Source organism: Malurus melanocephalus, unplaced genomic scaffold, assembly GCF_030028575.1.
Source record: "Malurus melanocephalus ecotype Western Australia unplaced genomic scaffold, MMel_1.1 scaffold_52, whole genome shotgun sequence".
In the NCBI taxonomy this organism is placed as follows: Eukaryota; Metazoa; Chordata; class Aves; order Passeriformes; family Maluridae; genus Malurus; species Malurus melanocephalus.
The window spans coordinates 940,130-963,598 of NW_026623284.1; the positions used below are offsets into that span (position 1 = coordinate 940,130).

At 42.0% G+C, this 23,469-nt stretch overlaps 2 protein-coding genes across 15 annotated transcripts in view; one reads left to right on the forward strand and one right to left on the reverse strand.

Moving 5' to 3' along the window:
- The window catches only part of KMT2C (lysine methyltransferase 2C), a 189,509-nt gene extending 184,917 nt beyond the window's left edge, over positions 1–4,592 (forward strand). For 11 of the 13 annotated variants that reach the window (XM_057365380.1, XM_057365382.1, XM_057365383.1 and 8 more), the window contains 6 exons: positions 13–155; positions 419–587; positions 1,461–1,577; positions 2,170–2,243; positions 2,637–2,745; positions 2,979–4,592. In XM_057365380.1, coding sequence (XP_057221363.1) covers positions 13–155; positions 419–587; positions 1,461–1,577; positions 2,170–2,243; positions 2,637–2,745; positions 2,979–3,071 — 705 coding nt within the window. In that variant the 3' untranslated portion in view covers positions 3,072–4,592. The remainder of the gene's footprint in view (positions 1–12; positions 156–418; positions 588–1,460; positions 1,578–2,169; positions 2,244–2,636; positions 2,746–2,978) is intronic. The other 2 variants (XM_057365384.1, XM_057365392.1) reach the window with 1 other exon arrangement.
- A 2,471-nt stretch (positions 4,593–7,063) lies between these two features.
- The window catches only part of GALNT11 (polypeptide N-acetylgalactosaminyltransferase 11), a 46,590-nt gene continuing 30,184 nt past the window's right edge, over positions 7,064–23,469 (reverse strand). For both annotated transcript variants that reach the window (XM_057365394.1, XM_057365393.1), the window contains exons 8-12: positions 22,384–22,536; positions 19,599–19,817; positions 16,312–16,416; positions 9,962–10,099; positions 7,064–7,864 (exon numbers count right to left, since the gene is read on the reverse strand). In XM_057365394.1, the coding sequence (XP_057221377.1) occupies positions 7,733–7,864; positions 9,962–10,099; positions 16,312–16,416; positions 19,599–19,817; positions 22,384–22,536 (747 nt within the window). In that variant the 3' untranslated portion in view covers positions 7,064–7,732. The remainder of the gene's footprint in view (positions 7,865–9,961; positions 10,100–16,311; positions 16,417–19,598; positions 19,818–22,383; positions 22,537–23,469) is intronic.

Sequence of the window (23,469 nt, forward strand, 5' to 3'; positions counted from 1 at the left end):
TTTTTTTTGCAGCTGCCAGGGGTTGAGGCCTGTGAAAACTACACTTTCCGCTATGGCCGCAACCCCTTAATGGAACTTCCTCTTGCCATCAACCCCACGGGCTGTGCCCGTGCCGAGCCTAAAATGAGTACCCATGTCAAGAGGTTTGTGTTAAGGTATTTTGTTTTAATTTCACATAGTACAGCCCAGGGTTTATAGGCTGCTTTAGGGTTATTTGTGCTTTCGTCTGCTGCTTACAAACCCTGTCGTCCTTGGCTGTGAATGTGCATGCCCTGGTCAGAGGAACTGCTTTGTGTCTCCGCTAGCTGGCTTTAAGTGTCTGTATGTCTGAGAGGGTTTTAATGGGTTCCGTGGCTGTTTTCAGAGAAATCTTCAGTTTTTCTTGTATTCTTTCCTGTTACATGCCCAATTCCTACAGGCCTCACACCTTGAATAGCACCAGCACATCAAAGTCCTTTCAGAGCACAGTCACGGGGGAGCTGAACGCGCCTTACAGCAAACAGTTCGTCCATTCCAAGTCCTCTCAGTACCGCAAGATGAAAACCGAGTGGAAATCCAATGTGTACCTGGCTCGCTCCCGCATTCAGGTCAGTTTCCACATTGGAAAAGGGATATTAAAAAAATTATGTATGCTTTTATTCATACCTGGTTTACATCCAGATTTTGTAGATGTCGTATTTTGCATACAAGTATTTGTAGAAATTCAGATTGAAGCTTGAAACTAAACGTGTTGTACAATTCCTTCCAGTCTTGTCCTAAAATTGGCAGTTTTTATGTGACAAATCAGTTGCATAGATTTACCTGAAATAAGATTTCTTTCTAATAATTGTAAATATCTTAAAAATTAATTTGTTAAACAYATCTAGTAAAAACAGCWTAAGTTTTGGGGTGTTCTGGGGTTTTTTAGCCTATTTTTCAAAACCTAAGTAAAACTTAATAGAAATACAGAGTGGAAGTGTAGGATGCTCAGGCCAAGCTGATGAAGTGGCACAAGACCAACAGGAAGAGTTCAGTCCTTGTTTGCCTTCATAATAGTATGAAATCTGTTGCCTTATGTGATGCTGCTGGTTTGCCCCCACAGACTGTTCTGGAAAAGCTTTGTCACTAATCTTGCCCTGTGTGGACACAGTTGTTGTTTATTTCAGGTCAGACTTCGCTGTTCTTGGGTTTCTCTCAGGTGTCTCTGGTCTAGCAACCCACTTCTGTTTCTCAGTGAATTTATAACCTTTACACAGTCAGGTGTCAGAGGGGTAAGAGCAGYTTTATCACCAATGCAGCAGCTGAATTTCCTTGGATCTTAACAGAGTGAGGCCGGATTCTGCACCTGGGCTGTKACAGCATCCATGACTCATCAGTGCTGCTTCCCTCTCTCCAAGAGGTTCCCTTTCASGGCAGGTTTGGGCACGGTGAGGAACACAGTGTGAGTGTGGAGTTACTAACTCTCAGTGTACTTTCTGTAGGGCCTGGGCTTATATGCTGCTCGAGACATTGAAAAGCACACAATGGTCATTGAATATATCGGAACCATTATCCGGAATGAGGTAGCAAACAGGAAGGAGAAGCTCTATGAATCTCAGGTATGGGGTGGCTTTGTTCATTMTCTCTTTCCCTTTCCCCATTCAGACATCCATACAACAAAACAAATGCTGTTCTGCTTGATGAATTCAGGTCCCTGATTTGTTTTCTGCTATGCCATAAATGCAATAGGCTAAAAATACAACTAGAGGAATCTGCAGTGGATATTAGCTGTGTATTTCAATGTTTAATAAACCTCACAGCACCCTGGCCAGGTAGGGAGGACACATCCCAAAGGACAGCTTTGGCAGAAGTGTCAGGACCTCAGTTTTTAATGAGAACTTCTTAAATTTAAAGCAACTTCCTTTCTGTGACTTGATGGCATTGTAACATTTAGTGTCTATCTGGGAAGCACTTGAATATCCCGGATGAAAGGCAGTATGGAAGCTTTTAGGGAAAAATGAATTGGCCAGAGGTTTGTGTTTATGACCCACATTSCTCACAAACCCATGGGGATATAGGCAGTACTTGACAACACTTTCCCTGTTGAGCCAGTGGGCAGTGCCTGGTCCAGAGTGCAGGAGGGCACTTGGAGCTGGATGTGGCAATGCAGTAAAATCTCACCAGAACCCTTGTCCCACTTGTGTCTTTCAGAACCGTGGCGTGTACATGTTCCGCATTGACAATGACCACGTCATCGATGCCACCCTGACRGGAGGCCCTGCAAGGTGGGTGGCCCTGGGGAGACCCCTGACTGCCCCTGATCATCACCCACATTGTCCTGGGGCTGTTTGAGGCTCTTTGTGGGGTTTATTCTCTGAACTGGTACATTCAGTCTTCAAACTGTCCCACTGAAATAATGTTTTCTCCATCAGTTTTGCTCATCTTTTGGTTATGGTTCATGGCAGCTATGAAGAAAGAAAGGAACTTACTTTGATCCTTGATATGACACTTGATTTTTTTGACATTTTCTAGGTAAAGAAAGAAGTACAGAGTAATGCAATTGTATGTGGAAAGGCAGTGAGTCTGTGGAGCTAAGGCCATCCTGAGGTTTGGTGCAGATTTTCCTCAAGGCATGGGTTTTCCTAAAAGGTTTCATCTGTCCCACTCCTCTTTTGTAGGTACATCAACCATTCGTGTGCACCCAACTGCGTGGCTGAGGTGGTCACTTTTGAGAGAGGACACAAAATTATCATCAGCTCCAGCAGAAGAATCCAGAAGGGGGAGGAGGTAGGGCAGGTTCTGGCTTTACACCCCTCTTGCTGCATGCATCCATTCCCARATCCTTCTGTAATTTTTGGCCAGTGGCACAAGAGGTGACATTTCCCTTCCCCTTTCCTTTAAATCTGTGCCAGTCTCTTTCAGTGCAGTCTCTGCTGTTTTGCTGTTTAACCTGTAGCTACAGGGAAAGCTGTGGCAAATCCCAGCTGTTCCATAACCTGTTCTCCTGCCTCTCCTTCCAGCTTTGCTATGACTATAAGTTCGATTTTGAAGATGACCAGCACAAGATTCCATGTCACTGTGGAGCTGTAAACTGCCGAAAGTGGATGAACTAGAATGCATTCCTTGCTGTCTTTGAGGGTTGCTTGTCCCTAGGAAGAAGTGATTCACATTTTGATTTTGTCGACGGAAAATTGTTGCCTTTATGAAGGGGGGAAAAGAAAATATCACTTCTGGAAACACAGATTTCTACACAAGTATTTAAGAAGAAAAAAAAAAATAAAAAATAACCCACAAAGCAACACAAGCACCAGAAGCAAGCCGGCAAAATCTGAAGCTGACTTTCCAGACACGTGGAGGTGAAACTGAGTTAACAGAATGGTCCAGCACTTTTGTTTTTGAGCTCACTAAGAAGAAACTGTTTAACTTGGGCAAAGAACCGCTGGCTGACCTGCAGGACGGCAGGTGGCCATTATGAATGTAAGACTGAAATCACCAGCGAAAGGGAGAAGTCCAAAGTGCTGGCCACAGCCTTATTTGATAAAGGGGCAGGCCCTCTAATTAAAGAAAAAAATTTAAATAAAAGTAGACACCACTGAACAAGGAATGTACTGAAACGACTTCCTTAGGGATAGAGCTAAGGGAAAAAATAACTTGCACTAAAATACATTTAAATACTTGATTCCATGAGTCAGTTTATTGTAGTTTTTGATTTCTGTAAAATAAGAGAACCTTTTTGTATTTATTATTGAATAAGTGAATGAAGCTATTTTTAAAAAGAAAGTTAGAAGAAAGCCAAGCTGCTGCTGTTACCTGCAGAACTAACAAACTCTGTTACTTTGTATAAAAGTGTAAATATTTTGAGAAAAAAAATACAGTATAAAAATAGTTATTGACCAAATGCTACCAGACTCTGCAGCAGTTCGGGTGCTTATTCTCAAACGTTGATAGGGATGTTACAATATGATCTCATGTACTCACGGACATGCGATTCCCAGTTTGGAATAACCAAAATCTCAATTTAAAGAGAGGGGGTTTTGTATGTTTAAAGCAGTCTCAACTGTGGTCTTATGAGAATTTTTTTAAGTAAACCTTAAGCCTGGTAAGGGCRTGTATATTACAACTCTGACTTTTATAGATGTTTGGGTAATTTAGATTAATTTTATTTGTATTATATTGTTGCATCCCTATTTCTTAAGTCAGGTTTTTTGTGCTTACAATTTGTGATAACTGTGAATAACTGCTAAAACCACCCAAAATAGAGGCTGGACAGGGTTTTTTTTTCTTCAGCAAAAGTAGTCAAGGATTAGGTGACTGTTCAGCCTACATTAAATCATGTAAACAGCATAGAATCAGTYGGAGCTTCAGTCTGATGCGATAGCCTTCTTAAAAGGAAAACAAGGAAAAAAATTAGGTGTAATGTGCTTGCAGCTGCAGGRCTCTGGCAATAGGGTTTTGGAAAATGTAATTTAAAGATGTGTTTGTATGGATTGTTTTTGTTTACATTTCTTTAAAAAAAAATAAACACTGTTTTGTGTTTGCTTGTAGAAATTTAATCAGCATTTTGAACCAGGTTAGCTTTTTATTTTGTACTTAAAATTCTGGTACTGACACTTCACAGGCTAAATATAAAAAAAAAWKRARKTTTTTTTTTGTGTGCACAATTAAAGTGGACTGTAAACTGTTGGTATATTCAGTAATACAGTTCTGAACTTGTAATGTATATGGCATGATGTATTTTTATCTTACAGAATAAATCAATTGTATATATTTTTCTCTTGATAAATAGCTGTATTAAATTGTTTCTTGAATATTTTTCTTCTCTTGTACAATATTCCAACATCCTACCAGTATTTGTCCTACAGTTTTTTCTGTTCTGTATAATAGTATCTAATGTTGGCAAAAAAAATACAAAAACAACACAAAAAAAAAGAATTTTTTTGAAGTATACAGAGTGTTATGGGTTTTGGAATTTGTGGAAACAGATTTAGAAGATCAGCATTTACGAATAAAAATATTTTACATCTATAAAGTGCATYCTCCTGTTGTCATTTGAGGTGTTTGGTTTCTCCTTCTTCCAGAGGATCTGTGTCTTCTTCCACCAGTGAGAGGYATTTGCTTTCCCCCTTCTCCAGTGCAACCTGCACCTTAAATTTCCCAGTGGGTRCCACATCCTCATCTCACCCCCCGAGTCTCAACGCTTTCACTGTCTCAGTGTCCCCAGTGTCGCAGGAGGAGGAGTGAGCAAAGGACTGACTGGGCTTAAACCTCGATGCTGCTGCTGTGACAGYRCTGGACASCAGGGACGTTCCCAGCAAGCTCTCRGCCTGGGTCCAGGTTAAAAAAAAGCTCCAGGGTTTATCACAGAGCAGTGGGAAGCAGCCAGGCCAGAGCTGTTCCCTGGTGTTATTTATAAATACTGTGCACATTGGCTGCTGCAGGACAGACTCTGCTGCTCTGGCAGCCACGGCCACCACCCACTCCAGGAGCCATCAAGAAGGAGGTACTTGACACAGAGGATTTAAAATCAGCCCCAGGCAGAGTTTGTTTCTTCACAAATCTTCACAAATTATAAATTCTCAGTGTGACAGCAGCAAGCTGAGTGCTGTGAAAGTGTCTACCCTGGCATGAGGCTTTTCTTTCTCTATTAGGCAGAATTCCCACTCAGCCCACTGGGCCAGGACTGCGTCCAGCAGAGCTTTCACCCTCTTTCAGGTAATGGCCTGGCAGTGTGACTGCACCAGATCTGTCTGTGGCCAGGAACTCCCTGCAGGAACAACTGACACCATCCAAAACTCCATCACCTCCATCTGTTCCTGGAAACCGGCACCGCTCCCAGTGACAYTCGCCTCCAAATCTCCCCACCGGGAGCAAAAGGTCAAAAATCCTCCATGAGAACTGACACAGACTGTAAATAAAGCAAGCTGCTGCTGTGCCTGCTTGGAGATTTGTTTGGGTTTTCTGGATTTTTTATTATTTTTTTAAAAAGACAACATAAAGGCCACAAGAAAAGGTCAGGCAAGGCTCCTGCACAATGTGGCTGCCAACACAAATGGCACAGGAAAGCCCTGCACACAGYTGGGAGCAGCTGTGTCACCACCTGCCACAGTCAGGATCAATCAGACAAACACAAATGAAGCGGCAGCCCCTCCTTTCACCCCAACAAGGACTGGAATTCCACACACAGCCACTGGAAGGGTTCACCTGAGCTGACACCATGTTCCAGCCCTAACCTGCCCTGCAAGAGCCATCTGGGAACTGATGCCAAGACTCTGCGTGGCCCTGAGCAAGGCACAGCACAGGCTCAGCTGATCAAGGGGGCTGGGGCTGGTTTTAGAGGCTTTTCTTGGTAGCAAGGAGCTTGGCTGGTGTCTAACTTAATTCCTCCCATTGTAATGCTTTACCTGAAAGAACTTCCACTTCAGCCAATTGTTCTGGTTTACAGTTAAACCCTGGTACCTGCTGGGGCCCACTCCCACCAGGAGCAGTGGAGGAGGCAAAGCAGCTGCCCTGGGCCCAGGCCATTCTTACCTGCTCCTTTGCATCCTCTTGCTTTTCTCGTCCAGGTGCTGGCCCTGGCAGGCAGCTGAAGGACCAGAGTCTGGCACAAGTAAATCTCTCTGCAGAAAGATGTGGGTCTATATTACTCCAACATTATTTGCCTCACACTGCTCAGAAAGTCAGTAGCTGGATGCCGAAGTATTTGTGCAGTTGGAAAATGTTTCTGCTGCCCAAGTGGAAGGGCAAGGCTGTCTTGGCACTGCCGAGGTCCAAACTGCGCATTCCCAGGGATGGTGGTCACTGTGGAGTGGGAAACAAGGCCAATGGTGCTAAGAAAAAAATACACTGGGTAAGAGCAGCTTTTCTCTTCTGCAGGAGCTTCCACACGCTGATGAAGCATCCAGGGATGAGGCAGGAAGTCAAAGGTAAATAGTAAAATAAATAGAGAAGTGGAGAAAAAAAGAGACGAATTATCTATCCATTTTTGCAAGATGTGAGGAAGGGAGTGGAAACAAGGAAAGACCCAAGTTGTGTGAACATTAGTTTGCATCAGTGTCTAAGCTGGTGCTTTCTGGTCCCACAGCTACAAGGAGTAAGGCCATAGAGATTAATAAAAAAAGATACTTTATTTTAAATGCAGCTACTGTCATGAGTCATCAAAATAGACTTTGCAATAGTTACTTTGTTTTAAATATGAGGTGACGAATGACAGCAAAGAATTTGTACTACAAGAAATGCCCTAAAATTGTAAATTAAATGAACTAAATTTAAATATTACAAATTACAATCTTCAGAAGATAAAAGGGGRRAAAAAAACTTTCCAGAAAAAGTAAAATAATTTGGCCAGTAAACCCATACTAGAAGTGTAAATTATTGAGATACTGCACATGAAATACTTAAGGAGGGCTCCTTTCTGTCATTGTCATTTAGAAGATCCACAGAGCTGAAATCTCACCATTTAAATTACATTGCTCTAATGATTCCTCTTAAAACCAGTCCAATGATCCAGAATSATCCAAGGAACCGATGATAAATTTCACTTCTGTGTGCTTTTCCGCTGTGGGGCTGCTACTCTCACTGGTTGTYTAGGTACCAGTGACCCCYTGGACTTTCCCACACTCAGCTCCTYGGAGCAGGGCATTTCCAGCAGGTCCTTGTGATGGTTGTGCTGGGTGTAGCAGCCAAGGGCTCTGCTCAAAACGCTCCAGGACGTCAGATCATGGTAGAAGGGGAACCAGGGCTCAGCCAGACTCTCCTCAGCCACCTCGTTGCTGTCTCAGCTCTCAAAATGCCACTGCTGAGGAAGGGACCCGTCACAGATGGCCACGGTCACGTACCCCTTGTGGCTCAGTGGATCCACCACCTTCAGGCACTGCCCCACAGAGACCTGGTACAGGCGGTTGTTTTTCTGGAGCAGACAAAAAGACAGATGGGATTTATTTACTGAAACTTCAGTTCTCCATTGTCAAACTGGAGCTGAAAGCGATGCCTAAGGGGATGCTCCTTCCTGACAGATGAGCCTTTCAGCAGCCTCCCTGACACACCAGACCCACAGCAGCAGYAGAGTACAGCACACCCCATAACCACATCCAGACTTTGAAACAAAGGCTCTCACGTCCTCACAGGCACCCAGTTTGGATTTTGTTTATACCACAGTCTTCTAACGAGGTGGAGGGATGATCAAACCCGTTCCCCAGCCCTCAGCAAAGAAAGAGCCCACAAGGCTGTAGTGGGGCATAAACAGGTCATAGGATCCTAGAATGGTTTGGGTTGGAAGGGACTGTAAAGAACATTTAGGTCCAATTCTTCTGCCACGGGCAGGAACACCTTCCCTTGACCAGTTTGCTCAGAGCCCCATACAACTCTGCCATGAACGTTTCTTGGGATGGGGCATCCACAGCCTCTCTGGGCAATGAGTTCCATCATGACACCACCCTTGAAGCAAAGAGTTTCTTCCTCATACCTAATTAAACTTGCCCTTTGTCAGTTTAAAGCCTTTCTCCCTTGTCTTACCCGCTCCATGCTCTTCTAAAAAGTCCCTCTCCATCTCTCCTGTWGCCTTCATAGACACTGGAAGGATGCTTTGAAGTCTCCCTGGAGCCTTCTCTTCTCCAAGCTGAGAAGAGGTTTCCCTGAACCAATGAATCACACCCGTAATGTACCTTCCCTTGTTTCAAAAGACTTCATATTGAAAGGGTCCCAGCCTGCTCTGATTTTCCTCATGGGAAAGGTGCCCCACAGCTTCCATTTGCCTYTCCATGCACTTCTGAGCCTTCTTCAGCCCTAATTTAGAGGAGACCAGCACATGCAGTACAAGCAAATTGCAATAGCAGGTTGACATTTACTCGCTTCAGTTCCCATTCCCTTCCTAATCAATCCTAATATTTAATTCACTTTTTTTTGTGAATCACTGATGAGCACCAGGGTGACCCTGTTACAGATCCACCTTCCACACCCACAGTGGCCATGGCCAGCTCAAAGCCCACAACACGCATGGAGCCCAGATTCTCCATCACCAAAACAGGCATCACCAACAGCCACGGGCACCCAAAGTCAGTGGCCACTCTCTCAGTCGYGTAAAATCCCTGCTGACACAAACTGCACAACTCTCAATAACCTCTCATCAGCAGAATTGCTCAGCTCACTGTTCCCACTGCCCCTGGCAGCTGTGGCACTGCTGGTGGAAGTGCCAGACACACACAACCCTGGGCTCATATGGTATCTGCCTCACTATCTCCAAACCATGGTGGGCTGCAGCTCCACTAAATCTGACTCTGCTTGGGAACTYGAGCTACCAACGAGCAGCATGGTATGAACCTGAGACAGACTGTGCAGAGCTGTGCTGGAAACACAACTGGCAGTGCTGGCAGGACCCTCCCTTCCCTTTGTTCAACCATGTTTGTGCTACAGACTGTACCAGGCTGAGGGCATGAGGGGCAGTCTCTGAGAGAACACCCAGGAGACAAAGTCCATGTGTGAGCMACACTGGCTCAATTTTGTGGAATTGGCCACTCCAGGCTCTAACAATTAAACTAACRAGATCAATTACAGGGCAGAAGCAACTGCTCTGCCCTGTGCTTCTTCAAGCCCTAAGCAGGAATCACCACATGGACTCCTGCTGTCTCCCAGGCCTGCAAACACAACACAACAAAGCTGTGGGGTAGATTTTGTTCGCTCTGGCATATCCCAGAGGAGCCACAGTGCTGTGGGTGGCTGTGACTGGCAGAWGAAAGGCTCAGTGGAGCTGCAGGGACCTTTCTATGTTGCAAAGGGCCTGCATGTCCCAGAGCTCAGCAWAAGTCTTTTTCAGACTGAAATGCAGCCAACAAAGCCTGTGCAACTTCTGTAAAGGCTTCCTGAACATGGCTGGGCCTGGTACAGTGCAATTGCCTTGGTACATCTGAGGTTTAATCACAATTAAACTCAACCCCGGTGTCCTGTTAGTGCTACTGTCACTGAGACCTTGATTACAAGTAATGTGCCATATGCCAGCCTCTCCACTTACCCCAAATGTCCACTGCTGGGAGCCACCAGAGCCGTGGCATTTCATGAGACGAGGGGGATCAGACGAGCGAGTTTCCGAAACATCCAAACAAAGCAAGTTATTTAAAATCAGCTCGTGATCCTCATTGTAAATCCAGACCTGAAAGAGAAGACAGAAAGACATTTATCCCAAYGTTTCAGGGCAGTTTYCTTGAATCTTGTGTTCARCTACAGAGAAYGTRCTTCAGCATCTGGATGTCAGAGATGTGCCTTGAGTGAGTGSTGAGAATTGAACGCAGCCCCTTCCCTGGGGCCCACCTGCATGAAACAGGGATGCACTGGTTCACATTTGCAGCTTCAACTGCATTTGTTTTCCTGGATTTACATGACAGAAGAGTTTCTCTGTGATCACACTGAAAACCACTCTCAGCTCTAACAAACAGCAAGGACACACTCAAGCTGTCAGTCTGTCCTCTCCCACATGCTGCTTGAGCAGAGCAGCAGAGCAGGTATTTTTATTCTTGGCACAGGAAAGTGTCAGGCACCTTCAGTTGCTGCTGTTCATGCCCACACCCTGCTGGCTCTCAGTGGGCTGCTCTGAGCAAGGCACATCTGGCACAGCTGAGCATTCAGGGAAGCAGGAACAGCAGCCTGGTCCAACTGCAGGAATTGCTGTTTTCCCTCTCCTGTTCAGCTCCCTCATGCCTGCAAAGACCTGGGCCAAGATCAGTTGTGGCAGACCCAGAGCTCTCAAAACCAACAGGAGACTCTGAATCCCAAGCCAGAAAGCAAAGAACTGAAGGAACTTGGGGGTGTGCACCTTAAAATATCCTGCATTATAAACCAGTAGAGAAAAGAGAAGTACRTGGAAACTGTAGCTCTGCAGTGCAGGGAAGATCTTGGGACCCTCTGGCTCACCACCCTGTGACAGCTCTTCCAAAGGCACAGGGGWGCTGGACAGCACTTCCCAGCCTCTGTGGATGTTGAGAAAGACAACTCCATGCCTTCTGTCTGACCCTGTGAACAGGAGGAGCTGAGCCCCTCATACCTGTCCCTGAAGTACCTATAGACACACAAAGTTSTTCTGGTGTGGTTCCAGCCCTGCTCTCATTTCTCACAGCTCAGTGCTGCACCTGCCATGCCCACTGTGTGAGTGGTTTTTTTCTCCATTAAGTCTGCATGAGTTTCACAGTCAGAGTACGGAATATCAAATTCCAGGCAGGAAAGTCAGGCATATAAATTTTGATTTGTCTCTTTTTTTTGGTCTATAAAACTAAAAGCAGCCTCCTGGAGGGCACTGGGATTTGGAGCACAGCCTCAGCTGGACAGCATGACTGGAAAGCATACAGCTCATTATTATCACAGTGACTATTACAATACAAAGAAGGCCTCCTTGGAGAAATGCACKGATCACATTAAAATTGGCCCTAACCTCAGGCATTCTGTGCCATCTAATATACTCTTCTCTGTTTAAACCCTGTCATGAGAAAAAAGTATGGCAAGATTAAAGAGGGAGGAGAGAATGGAGAAATTGCAGGATTTGCCAGAGAGAATGACTGTTAAAAGAATAATGATGGAGCCAAATCCAAACAAGAGATGAACTGGTAAGAATGGAGAGAAAACTGCAGAAACACAGACCTTTAATCAAAAGCTGAGTAACAGCAAAACACGAAACAGTGGTTAAATCCAGTGTGATACTTCTTCAGAAAGGCTTACACAAGACAGCCAAAATTAATTTCAACCTAATTATGAGTTTAGTGTAGAAAACAAAGGAAAGAGGAAAAATAGGCTCAAATTTTATTCCAAATTCAGATTAGAGTATTACTRTGAACTTGCAGATTATTAACAGACTCAAGCACCAGGAAAGCAAAGCCACCCCCTGAGGTTTCTTTGTTGCACAACTGCAAGCCTTAGCATACTCCAAAAATTATTAACTAAGTCTCCGCTGAAGACTGGAAGGATGATGTTCAGCTCATGTTRTTAAAGGCTGTTGGGATCCACAGCCCCACATAGAAAAGAAACTGCCTGCTGCTGGCAGGTAGCACAGTATCCAAAGAGTATAAGCAGAAAGGTACCTTGCCAGGATTTATGTCTCATTTCTGAGAGATGTTATTTTATCCTCCTATTTATTTTCTACAAAAAAAAAAATCAAAATTTAAACAAATATCCCAAACCAAACAACAAGAACAACAACCAAACCCTCCCCACCAAATTTAATTTGTTGAAAAAAAAGAGGTGACAGATGAGGCACAGGGTATTTTCAACTTGCATCCACTTCCTAACTAGCAGATTTAGGAGAGCACCACTGTGAAGACTTTGATTTCTAAACCTGGGATTRTGTCCAGTTCCCACACACAGGAAAGTAGCACCTTTAAATTGCTGTCCCCAGAGACACATGGCAATGATCTGCTCCAAAGGTCAAAGGAAAGTCACTGGCCATTTTCACTGGTGTCAAGCAAAATCGATGGGATGCAATCAGACTATAATGAATCATTTCTGTTTTCAAATAAAACCTAAATGGAAGATGTTACAGGAAAAAAACCTCTCTCCAAAATGAAATTGATCATGTTTGTGGTTAAAYAAACTACTTAAATTGGTGAATGCTGTAGGACTGGCTTCTTTCTAGCAGCTTTTTCTCCCTGCCTCTCAACACAGGCAACAGGATAAAATGAAAGGTGTATGAACCCCTTCAGGCAGGTGCACAGTATGTGCTAGAGTAGATCTTGTGGACAAAATAAACAGGAGGAGGTCCAAAGTATGAGCTCTGTTAATCTAAACTTCTTTTACACCGGTTAGTAAGAATTGGATGTTTAATTCAGAGCCCTCAAAATGTAGTTTAAGCTATTTACAGATTTAAGACTGAGGCTTCCCAGGACTTCTAATACCTTCAGGACTTTACTTCATCCATATAACTCAGRCAAATCAGACACCCTTCTCCTGAATTTCAAAATGATGTGAAATTAACCAAGAAGCATCCACCTGCCCTTTGGCTTTCAGAGATTACTGGAGTGCAGCAAAAGGCATGGCTGGCCAACTGGCAAAGCTTTGTGGATACACATTTTTATTTGGTCAGCGAATTGCATTAGCACTAGAGAAATACATTAAAAAGTTTTCAATAAATACAAGATAGTAACTACTGCAGAAACAGCCCTTTGTTGGAAAGAAAATCCCTGCCACGACCCATTCTAGTATTCCAGTACTTCCATCAGTTACAATCTGTTGCTTAGTTTGGCACTTCGGTATCATTCTGTCAGACAGTTTGTAAAAGATTAAAATTCAACTTCAGAGCACAAAAAAGCCTCAGCCCTGAGGAGGGGATGTGTCCAGCAATTTGCACCATCACATCTGTCTGCAGATACTTCAGCTCCCATTGTTCCCATTGATAGCAATGACATCACAGCACCAAACAGCCTGTGACAATCACCACAAACAGCCAGGTTTGCTGGTCTGTAATTATTGTTTGAAACTATTGCTACCTTAAAAACCCAACATCCTCCTGAAGGTCATTCCAAAGCAGGGATGTGCYTCCTGCTCCACACCTCAGTGTGCCACTGATGTTTCATGACAATCGTTAGAGGCACCAAAGAATTGTGCCTTCAATAGCAAATGGAAAAGCAGCAAGGGGCAATTTGCACATCTTCACATTCACTCCAGACATGTGCTGTGTCAGAAAAACGAACTATAAACCATGATCTAGAGATTAGGGAGAAAGATCTTATCAGGAGAATTGCACAGGGGAGCAAACCCTTGTAGTCTCTGAGTCTTAAACAGTTTGTAAAGCACATATTCTTACATTTCTTAAGAGCTACAGGAGTGTTAACAGAGCTTTTCTGAAGTCCTGTGCTTGAGTACATTATTTTTTCAAGGTTCAGAGCACAGATGCCTTTTCTGTCACTTCAGACCTCTGTTCTATAAGATCCCATCACCTCTTCTACTTGTGCTATTTCAAACAAGATTTTCACCACTTATTCCTTTTTTTCTGTTCAGTCTCCAGTATTATCCCAGATGGATAGTTTCTGTTACAATTAGTGAAGCATCCCAGTTTTCACTATAACTTAAATATTTTTTATGTAATTTCTAGATATGRGAACCACTTCCCTTATTACTTTTCTTTCTATAGCAAAAATACTGAATGTCACTGTCATGTCAAGCCTGAGAAACAGGACACTGTGATGTGCTTGATTAATTTTCAACATAATGATGACCATCTAAGTCAACTACAATAAAAAGGATCACCCACAATGCTGATACCATTGAAAGCTACACAATACCTGTTATTTCTTTCAATCCTAGAGTTAAGTGAGAATTTGAGAAGTTGAAATTCCTTAGCAGCCATGAAGGCTTGAGAAAACAAAGCAAGCATAAGCTGAAGGCAAAACAGACTTGCTTCCAAGGCCRGTCCCATGACTTTAGAGACTGCTCAGCCCTCACACACATTCACCAGACCAAACACAAGCTTTTTTCCTGAGGACAAAGGCATAAAACAGATAATTCTAGAACAAAACAAACTGAAAATGCCAATGAGTTAAGTGGAACAGCAGTTAAAAGCTTCCAATAGTCAGGATCTTTCTTGCTATTTTTATAACAGAAGCTGTTAAATGAGTGTCATCTTTCTCTACATTGTTCTCATGTATCTACAGCAAGATTGTTCAAGAGGTTATGACAGAAAGTTGGCTGAATGCACTCTTGGGATTTATTAGAGAACAAAATAAGRCTAATAGCAGAAAAACGTAGTGTTGGTTGACATACTTGGTTGGAGAACAAAATCATTGTGAAAGAAGATAGCACAGCCAATTTTTTTATGAGAGCTAATTGCTAAATTTACCACTAGTAAACCAGATTCATGAGAAAAGAAGCCAAAGATCAACCATCAGAGCACTAATTTGTCTTTCTCAGCACCAAAGGGCTAACTGAAATTTGCTCTCCTGGATTAAAAAAATCAGAAAAAGGTTTGCAAACCAAAAGACTTTCTCCTTCAGGCATGCAGCACTTCATTATCAGAAATACTGTAGCAAGGAGAAGGCAAGCCTAACTGTGTGGACATCATGCCCAGGCAGTGATTTTTGCTTTCTCACCCACAGGCTGAGTGGCTCAGAAAGCAGAACTGCAGCTTTGGCACTGCAAATGTACAACCACTGGKGCCCTTCAGTTACTATTACATTTACAGTCTTTACATTTATGAGACTTGCTGAGCATCTTACTGCTGCTGGAATAGATCACACAGGAAAACCTTCGTTCCCCATTCCAGCTTTAATTAATCCACCTTTGACACAGGGGCTCACAATCTGGTCATAGTGATGATTTCTCARTGCTCCAGAGGTGAAGTACAGGGATGTATTCCTTGCTCCTGTCTGATAACYGAACTGGAAGCCACATGTCTAGAGCCAGCCACATTTATCCAGCCAACAGCAAACACCCCTCACACCGTGCTCCTCTGCACACTCAGCTGGTGAGGCCACAAGCAGGAAGCAGAAAGTCCCATTAAGATACAAAGCACACAGCATTTTGTACAAATCACTCTGCTTCCACTGCTGCAATTTCCATATCCTGAAAACTACTACCATGTCATAAAGTGTCAAGTTAGTCCAGCATAACCCACCTTTACTAAAGCTATACTGCATTACATCTCTTGCTCCATTTATTTTGTGTCTTTGAGTACTTTTCTCTTTAGCTCCAACCTAGCTTTTAGAATTGGGTCCCATCRGCTCCTAAATCATAATGCTTTCAGTGTGGTTCTTAGCTAGGGAAGTCTTTATRGCATTAGCTGAAGATCTCTCTACCCCAGAGACTTTTTATCCAAATCCTGAATTTCTGTCACYGGAAAGAAGTGAAACAGCAAATGCTTCATGTAGCAATACAAAAAATATCATTAGGTTTTCACATCCATCCCTAATTAATTTCCAGATCAGCAATTCACCTGCAGCCAAAGAATCTTCTATATTTTTTCTGTTTAACAACAAATCATTTATTCACCCCAAACTACAGCCACTCCAGCAGCAGAGGACTGGCGGTACAGTACACAAACACCAGCAGGGCAGGAAAAAGCTGCTTTAAATTCCAGTATGAGGAACCAACTGAATGAGCTGCTACAAATGCTGAAGTGCCAATCAGTGGATTATGAACCCATCAGGAGCCACTTTAGGGCAGCCTTCAGCCAAATACAGAGATTCAGGCCATAAACGAGATTATAATATCCAACACTCAGCATTAATAGGAGCTCCACAGTGTCCTTGGCCAGCCTCGTGGTTTGAACACCCTCTGCAATCAGCCTGTTTGGTGATGAGATGTCACACAGGGCACTTTGCCAGCAGCAAAACATATCTGGCATTTCTACATATCAATCGCTATTCAATATAATTGGGAATCTCATACCTGGTTCTGATCGTTGTAGTCACATTCCCGAACCACCACCAGGCCTCCTTTCTGACTTGGATGGCCCTGGGCCACCAGGCATTTGTTGGTTTGGAGGTGATACAGCTGTGAAAGGAAAACAGTTCGATAAAGTAAACAACAGTCCTAGAGCTCAAAGCGTGCTCAAAGCCCTAGATCCCTAGTGTACTCAAAAAAATCAGCCAACAATTCCAGTAATAAAAAATCTTCCCTTTTAAAATGCCATCCTGTTTTTCAGCTAATTTGGAGAAAAAACTGCATTAAACTGTTCCAATTTACTTTCTAATTACATCAAGATTTTGCTCTCTGGTATTAGTGCAGTACACACACATTCTGGCTCAGCACTTGCTGGCTGTACTCTGTCAAGGCTTTTTTCCCTCTTCATTCTCCATGAAAGTCTGAGATCCCAGATATTCTGCTCAGGAATATGGATTGTACTGTATAAACWGCATTTTACTACAGTTTAGCTTAAACTAAGTCTCCTCCTACAGCCTCTCTTCATGGAACAGGACCGCCTCCCTGAGAAAGGAGACGAAATTACAGAAATAAAAACAACTTCAGAGATTTATGTTGTTTGCAAATTGATTTTCAAGAGCACTTACGTAATTGAAAAGCCAAAGTTATCAGCTAGAGTATTTTACTGATGGATCAGGGAAGAAGAGAACATTTTACAAACACACACATTCTATTTTTACTTAAATGCCCTACCTAGCCTGATTTAGGGGAATGGTGTATCAAAGGACTGAATTCAGGTCAGAAGCCTGTCCTGAGATACAGAACTTAAGGCATCTACCATCAAAGTAAACAAGGAGGGTCTCAGCAAGCTGGCAATCTCTCCTGATTTGAACAGTGATGCCCCACCCTAAGAGACACCCAAGACATTTTCTGCTGTAACAAAGGTTCGTTTGCTCTATTTCAAGGATCAAAAAAATCATCAAGATCTTGATGTATCTCCACAGAGATACTCAGGGAGACAAAACACCTCTAATTCTGGCTTTAAATTACACACATGCCATGAACTAACTGCTGGCCAGCAGGAGACTTGTTTCCAGCCTGATTATTTTTCTTCCCCTGATGTGGTGGGGATCAGGCTATTCAGGCAGCAAACACTGYCTGCACACCATGAGCTGAGAGATGGCAGGGCCACAGATCTGACACCCACATTAAAAATACTTATTTCCAATCTGGAGCTGGATGTAGAGGAAAAAAGAATTTACTATTCTGAACTCCAGGCCAGGCTGATTAACTAGCCAGCTGAATTTTATTATGAAGACATCCATAGCTGTCTTGGCATTTCTATTTACTCTACAAATTTTTARAAACCAAAATACACTTCCAGTAATAAAAGGAACAAACTGCTCAGTCACATGATAGCAACAATTAGCACAAATAACACTTTTCAGAAAACACCATTTCTGGAAATAGCTGTCCCAAGGCACATCAATAATTGCCTTGAGTGCACCATGTTTCTCCTGTTCCCTACACACATCTAAAACAAATTACACAAAACATTCTAAGCAACATTTCCTCACACCCCAGATCTAGCACAGATCTCATTTCCATCATTCCTCACTCGACAGAAGGCTTTTAAACCATACACTACATGAGTTTTATATGCTTTCTGTCCTTGTTTTTATTGGCCATGATGACCAGCATTGGATAACACTGGTAACAACTGCCACCATTTGTGATCATTACATTTCTTCCCAGCTGTCCAACCAGCACTTATCTCTGGCCCAATTAATTTTTGAGAATAAACTGAGATTTGGAGTGATTCCTCCCAAATCCTAAAGAGTCTGGCACRCAGTGGTGACATTGGCTGATCGTTCTGTTCCTTGCAGGCATCTGGAAATAGTTTATACAATCCTCAAAGCCAAAACTGACTCTCTCATACAATGCTGGGTATAATTCTTGAATCCAGAGAACCAAGCCAAGGAACTGCTTTTTTTTTTTTTTTTTTTTTTTTTTTTTTTTTTTTTTTTTTGCTGCTTCTCCCCACTTCTTAAAGGGTACACAAAGTTTTTTTCAAAATTAAAGCATGGTAAATAACTGCTGGGAAGATTTATCCTTAAGTGCTGCTGAGATATTCAGATCCCTCAAGTAGCTCTCTCCAACATCAACAATTCCTCAGTTAACTTTCTGTCTGAATGAAAACAGAAAGCTATTAAATTTTTTAAAAAGGAGAAAAAAAAAAGGTCTCACTAGAGTAGTAACAGCATCCAACAACTAGGAGAATCAGCTCATTGTATCAGTTTTATTCAGGGAAACCACAAAACTAACTTCACAGCTTGGCTGGGATATTGCTATAAAAATACTGCACACTTGGTGGATTCTCAGACAGCTSCTTCCAAGCAAAAAATCTAATGGTGTCAATAGGTCGTGCATGAACACAGGTCCTCCTGGCTCACTTCTTGCTGAACCAGCAATTGTCAGCAGCTACTGTAGCCTGTCCCCCCTGTGGGGACATCACTACTTAGTGCTTCCAACTACTGAGCCAAAAAAGGAACCTGCTAACTATAATCCATGTGCACATTTAACAGCTTACTGCAGAGTATTCTCTTTCACAGAGAAGACATTGAGAAAGTTGTCTTGGGTTTGAAGCTATCCACTATTTTTGGGAAGCATAAAAAGCACACATCTTGTGAATCTGACACCTGGAAAGAGCAGWTGCGACTGTCTGGTGGCTTTGCCTGCATACAAACTCATAAGCAAAGGTGTCAGTTAAAGCATGAATTTAATCATGACTTCCTTCATGAATGCACATAGAAAATTCTCTCTTCACTTGAAGAAGAAAAGAGAGGAGAAAAACTCATTTTTTGTTCATTATGTAACAGTCAAGACTAGAAAACCCAGCAGCCTCAGATGCAAATGTTCACCTTTGCAGAAAATTACCCMGTAAAAGCAATGAGTTTGGAAACTAATTACACTGCGCTCTTATCATAACCCACCAGAGYGTGAATATTTGAGGCCAAATCTCTCTCCTCACATCCATCTTCAGAATCAACACCCATGAAGGTGCATTCTAAAGACAGCAAAACTTCCTAACTCAGAGCTTTGAGGTAAGAAACCTCAATGAACAGTATCTAGTCTGACCTGAAATACAGATCAGAGTGAAACTTATTTGACAAAATTTTGTTATTTTCAAGACAGCTTGCTGCAAAACTTATGGAAACAGACTATTGTTGTTGTATTTGAGCAAATCTTTAAGAAAAAAAAAAATCTCATAATAATTAACACACCATATTTTTATATATTTAAGTTTCTCTTACCCTTCCACGCTGGATTATTTTTGGTCGTTTCTGCGCTCTGTTAATAAAAACTGGCTGTGGAGCTTTGGCATTGGGCCCAGATATTTGCATCTCAGGATAGATGTTATCTAAATACCACTTAAATGACTTGCAGTTCAATCTCTTCCTCAATTCTACACGGTCAGTGATATTTCCATAGGTCCTCATCCTCAGCTCAGGTCTCAAAGCAAAATACTGCTCCTGTATTTAAGAAAAAAAGGTCGGGGAAAAGTGAAGAGGAATTTCAGATTACTAATTTCCAATTTTTTCCTGTTTCCAGAACTCCTAAAATTTCATTTCATTTTGCTAGTGCTTTCAACCAGTAAATCTGAAACTGGCAATAGGAAATTGCAATGCTTGGATTGCCACAGAAAGTGAGATTTAATCTTGCCTAACCCTGAGCTAATCTTTCTAGTTRAGGGTTTTCTTTTGATGAAGAAACTTCTTAGGTAAAAAATTTGCTGATCTTTTTAACATGCCAACTTGAGAAWGAAACAAATTAATCCCTGACTTTACTGCCATTGGCAATACAGACATCCTAGAGTCATTAACTAATAAACAGATGCATGTATCATCAGCAGCCTCATCTGACAAAGGTTCCTTGAAAGTATTTTGATTGTTCAATGGATTGCTTTTGTTATTGTGGGATTCAAATGTGTTTTGTCTTGCACAGTTTCCAGCTTTCCAACTTTACAAATGATCTGGGTAAAACCATCCAGAAWAGACCTATAAAGGGAACTATCTCATGAAGTTCAGTGGGACCACTCCTTATTCATGTGAATAATCAGAACCATCACCTGGGCTTTCTGGGAAGCCCCATTTTTCCCATCCATCTGCATCATCTCCAGAAAGACTCCCACAATGTTATTTTTTTCACATTGTATTTTATGATGATACTCAGAATCTTACGGACTAGACAAAGGCAGATTAAAATTCCAACCCAAACATACGTGCTGCCTGAGTGTAATGCAGAGACAATGGGGACAAACAGAAACCCATGAATGTGCAATGTGACATGAATACTAWTGCTAAAACTAAGGAATAAAATCCYTTTTTATCATCTTTAATTCCAGAAAGATTTACTGAGCTCATAGACAAGGCACTTTATTTTCACATTAATTTGTTTATTAGGTACYATTTAGAATTCAATTTTCAAGGCACTGAATTATGGTATTTTGTTGGATTCATCTCCAGCAGATATCACCCACCATGATGTGGTTTCGACAGTTTCCAATTACCTCCTGCCATCTGATAGTAAGATGACAGACAGCATCACCTCTGGACAAATTACATATCTGTCCAGCATTTGCATGTGCTCAATGTATCACTGCTATTTTAAAAGTAGATGAAAGGGAAACGTGTATGTGGTATACATTGGACAGTTGGCCAACTTTGAGCAAGTCTGGACACAGACTGGACATTAGGATCAGCAGAAACTGGTCTGCTCCAAAAAGGAGCTCTGCTATTCCAATTGCCTCTTTCCTGGCTGAAGTTCAAATGTTGGTATCTCACCTTTTATSTTATTTATTACCACTGTATACATGAATTTACTACTTTTGCATTTTGCTTTGGACAGTTTTAAAAATTTTGCTGAATCACTTCCTTTATGCCGTTTTATTAAATACTGATATTTGCTCCTTTAAGTCTTATCTGTGTACTGTGCATCATTAGATTGTTTTGTTAAATTATACTGGTCCTAAATATTTGCATTATTCTTATAAAAACCAAAATATTTCCRAGCTTGCCTTCCATACACTAAAACAAACTGTCATGGTGACAGTCTCTGGCAACTATCAGAGAATCAGACTAGAAACAGCTGGAAATGTTCTGGAACCAAATCTGTGATAAGAAACTCCTAGAATCAGCAGTTCAAGTGCTTGCTGGATAAAGCAGTATTAGATGGAAATTATGACAAAGAATCAAGTCCAAGCTTCAGAGAAAGCCATCATTAATCACAAAACAACTGTGCCCAGACATCAAAAAAAGGGAAAGTGATAGATCAGATATACCAAAGCATTACACAGATGAAGAATGGAGATAAAAATTAATGGGCTCTAATGGATTCCTCAAACCGAACATCAGGGTAAAGGATGGGGTTTGAAACATAAATCTTTAAAGAAAATAAAATTAATATGCCTTGTATAGAAATTGTAGGGATCACAGCAGCTGAGCATATAGCAAATGCTATGGTCTCAGAGGGCAAAATGTCATTAAGTATCTGAGAGATGAGGGATTTACAAACACCTGATCTATGCTCAAAGCATTAGTATCAYGATCTGAAGACAAGGAAGGAATACACTTGCCCTTGGATCCAGAAATCAATCCTGATTGCTCTTCCAGGGCAAGACAGACTAAGAAGCAGATTGCTAATTAAAACAGAAAGCAAACAAGCAGCCAAAAAAAACCCTGTCTCACCAACATGGAAATTACCTGAAGGCACATGGCAGCACATGGCTGCCACATAATACTGATTTGGACACAAAGCAATGTAGAGCTTGCAAAAGCTCATCCATCATCTTTTACTTCACTAAAAAGGCATAAAACTCAACTCCYGCAGGCAGCAAAGTAACAGGGAGGCAACTTGAGCACTCAAAAGCCAAATGACAATTCTACAGAATTTAGGAATTCCTATCAAAATTAACATTAGGAAAGCAGAAGGAAAACCCCATCAGAGGTGTGACAGATCCCAGTGTGACACAGCCCTTGACAAACAAGCCAGTTAGTAACCATTAATAACCTTATTTCATGACTTAGAATTGTCTCTTACCTTGTATTCATCCATCCACACATGTGCCAGCCTCAGTGAGTTATGAGCCATGGTATCCTGTCCCCCAGGTGAGCCATAGGGACGCCTCTTGCGGAAAATGTGTCCCACCCTGGAGCAGGGGATGATCAGAAGTCTGCCACCACACATCCAGATCTGTCCATACAAAAGCAGAACATGCCTCATTGTTCAGACCGCTCACYACCTCCTCCCCTTCTTCAAGGGATACTTTGGTAGAGTTACACATTATGCAGGATTAGCAGTGCTGSCCCATGTCATGTTTTCTGACAAATTAAATTTTTAGATCTTCATATTACAAAAGACTGTTTTTCTCATATGACCACACCTTCCAAAAAATACATCATGGCTTTCCAGAGACAAACAGAAAATTTTCTAAAATGTTATGCTCTAGCAACCCATAAGAAAAGACTGGGATATATGGGCTAGGATTCATCCTGCAGATTGAGTTCCCTAAACTGATTTACCTGCATGAAAACCATCCACAATTATGTGACAGATAATAAAGATCAGTCCATGTCATCAAGGGAGCTTGGAGAGCTTTTCAACTAAGTATGGAAACTTACTGGACAGAGCTGTCTCTGTTAAGATACAGGAACTCAGAAACACTGTTATCATTCAGATGCTACATTTAGGAGTCTTAATCCATGGCACCACATATCTACATTTTATTTACACTCTACTTCCATTTCTTTTTTTAAATTTTCTTTTTAACATCATCTTCCAGCAAATTACCAACACTGGCCCTTCACTGGACTAACATGTCCTCCGATGCCAGAAAATCTCCTCACATTAGCAGTTTATTATCAAGTCACTTTTAAAACTCCTTCTAGACAATATAAAGATTCAACTTCTTTCGAACCCTCCCCCAGGGAGACAGGGAATTCCAGAAGCTCTAAATTCTCTGAATGTAGCCCAAGTTTTCAAAGCCCTTTTTGTTGAAACTGTRTATTATAAGGTAACAACAATCATGTCCTCACATGCAACACACTTCTATGCAGATATGCAGATATCTAAGAATTACATTTATACAAAAATGGAAAGATTTTATTTATTCAGTACACACTCCTT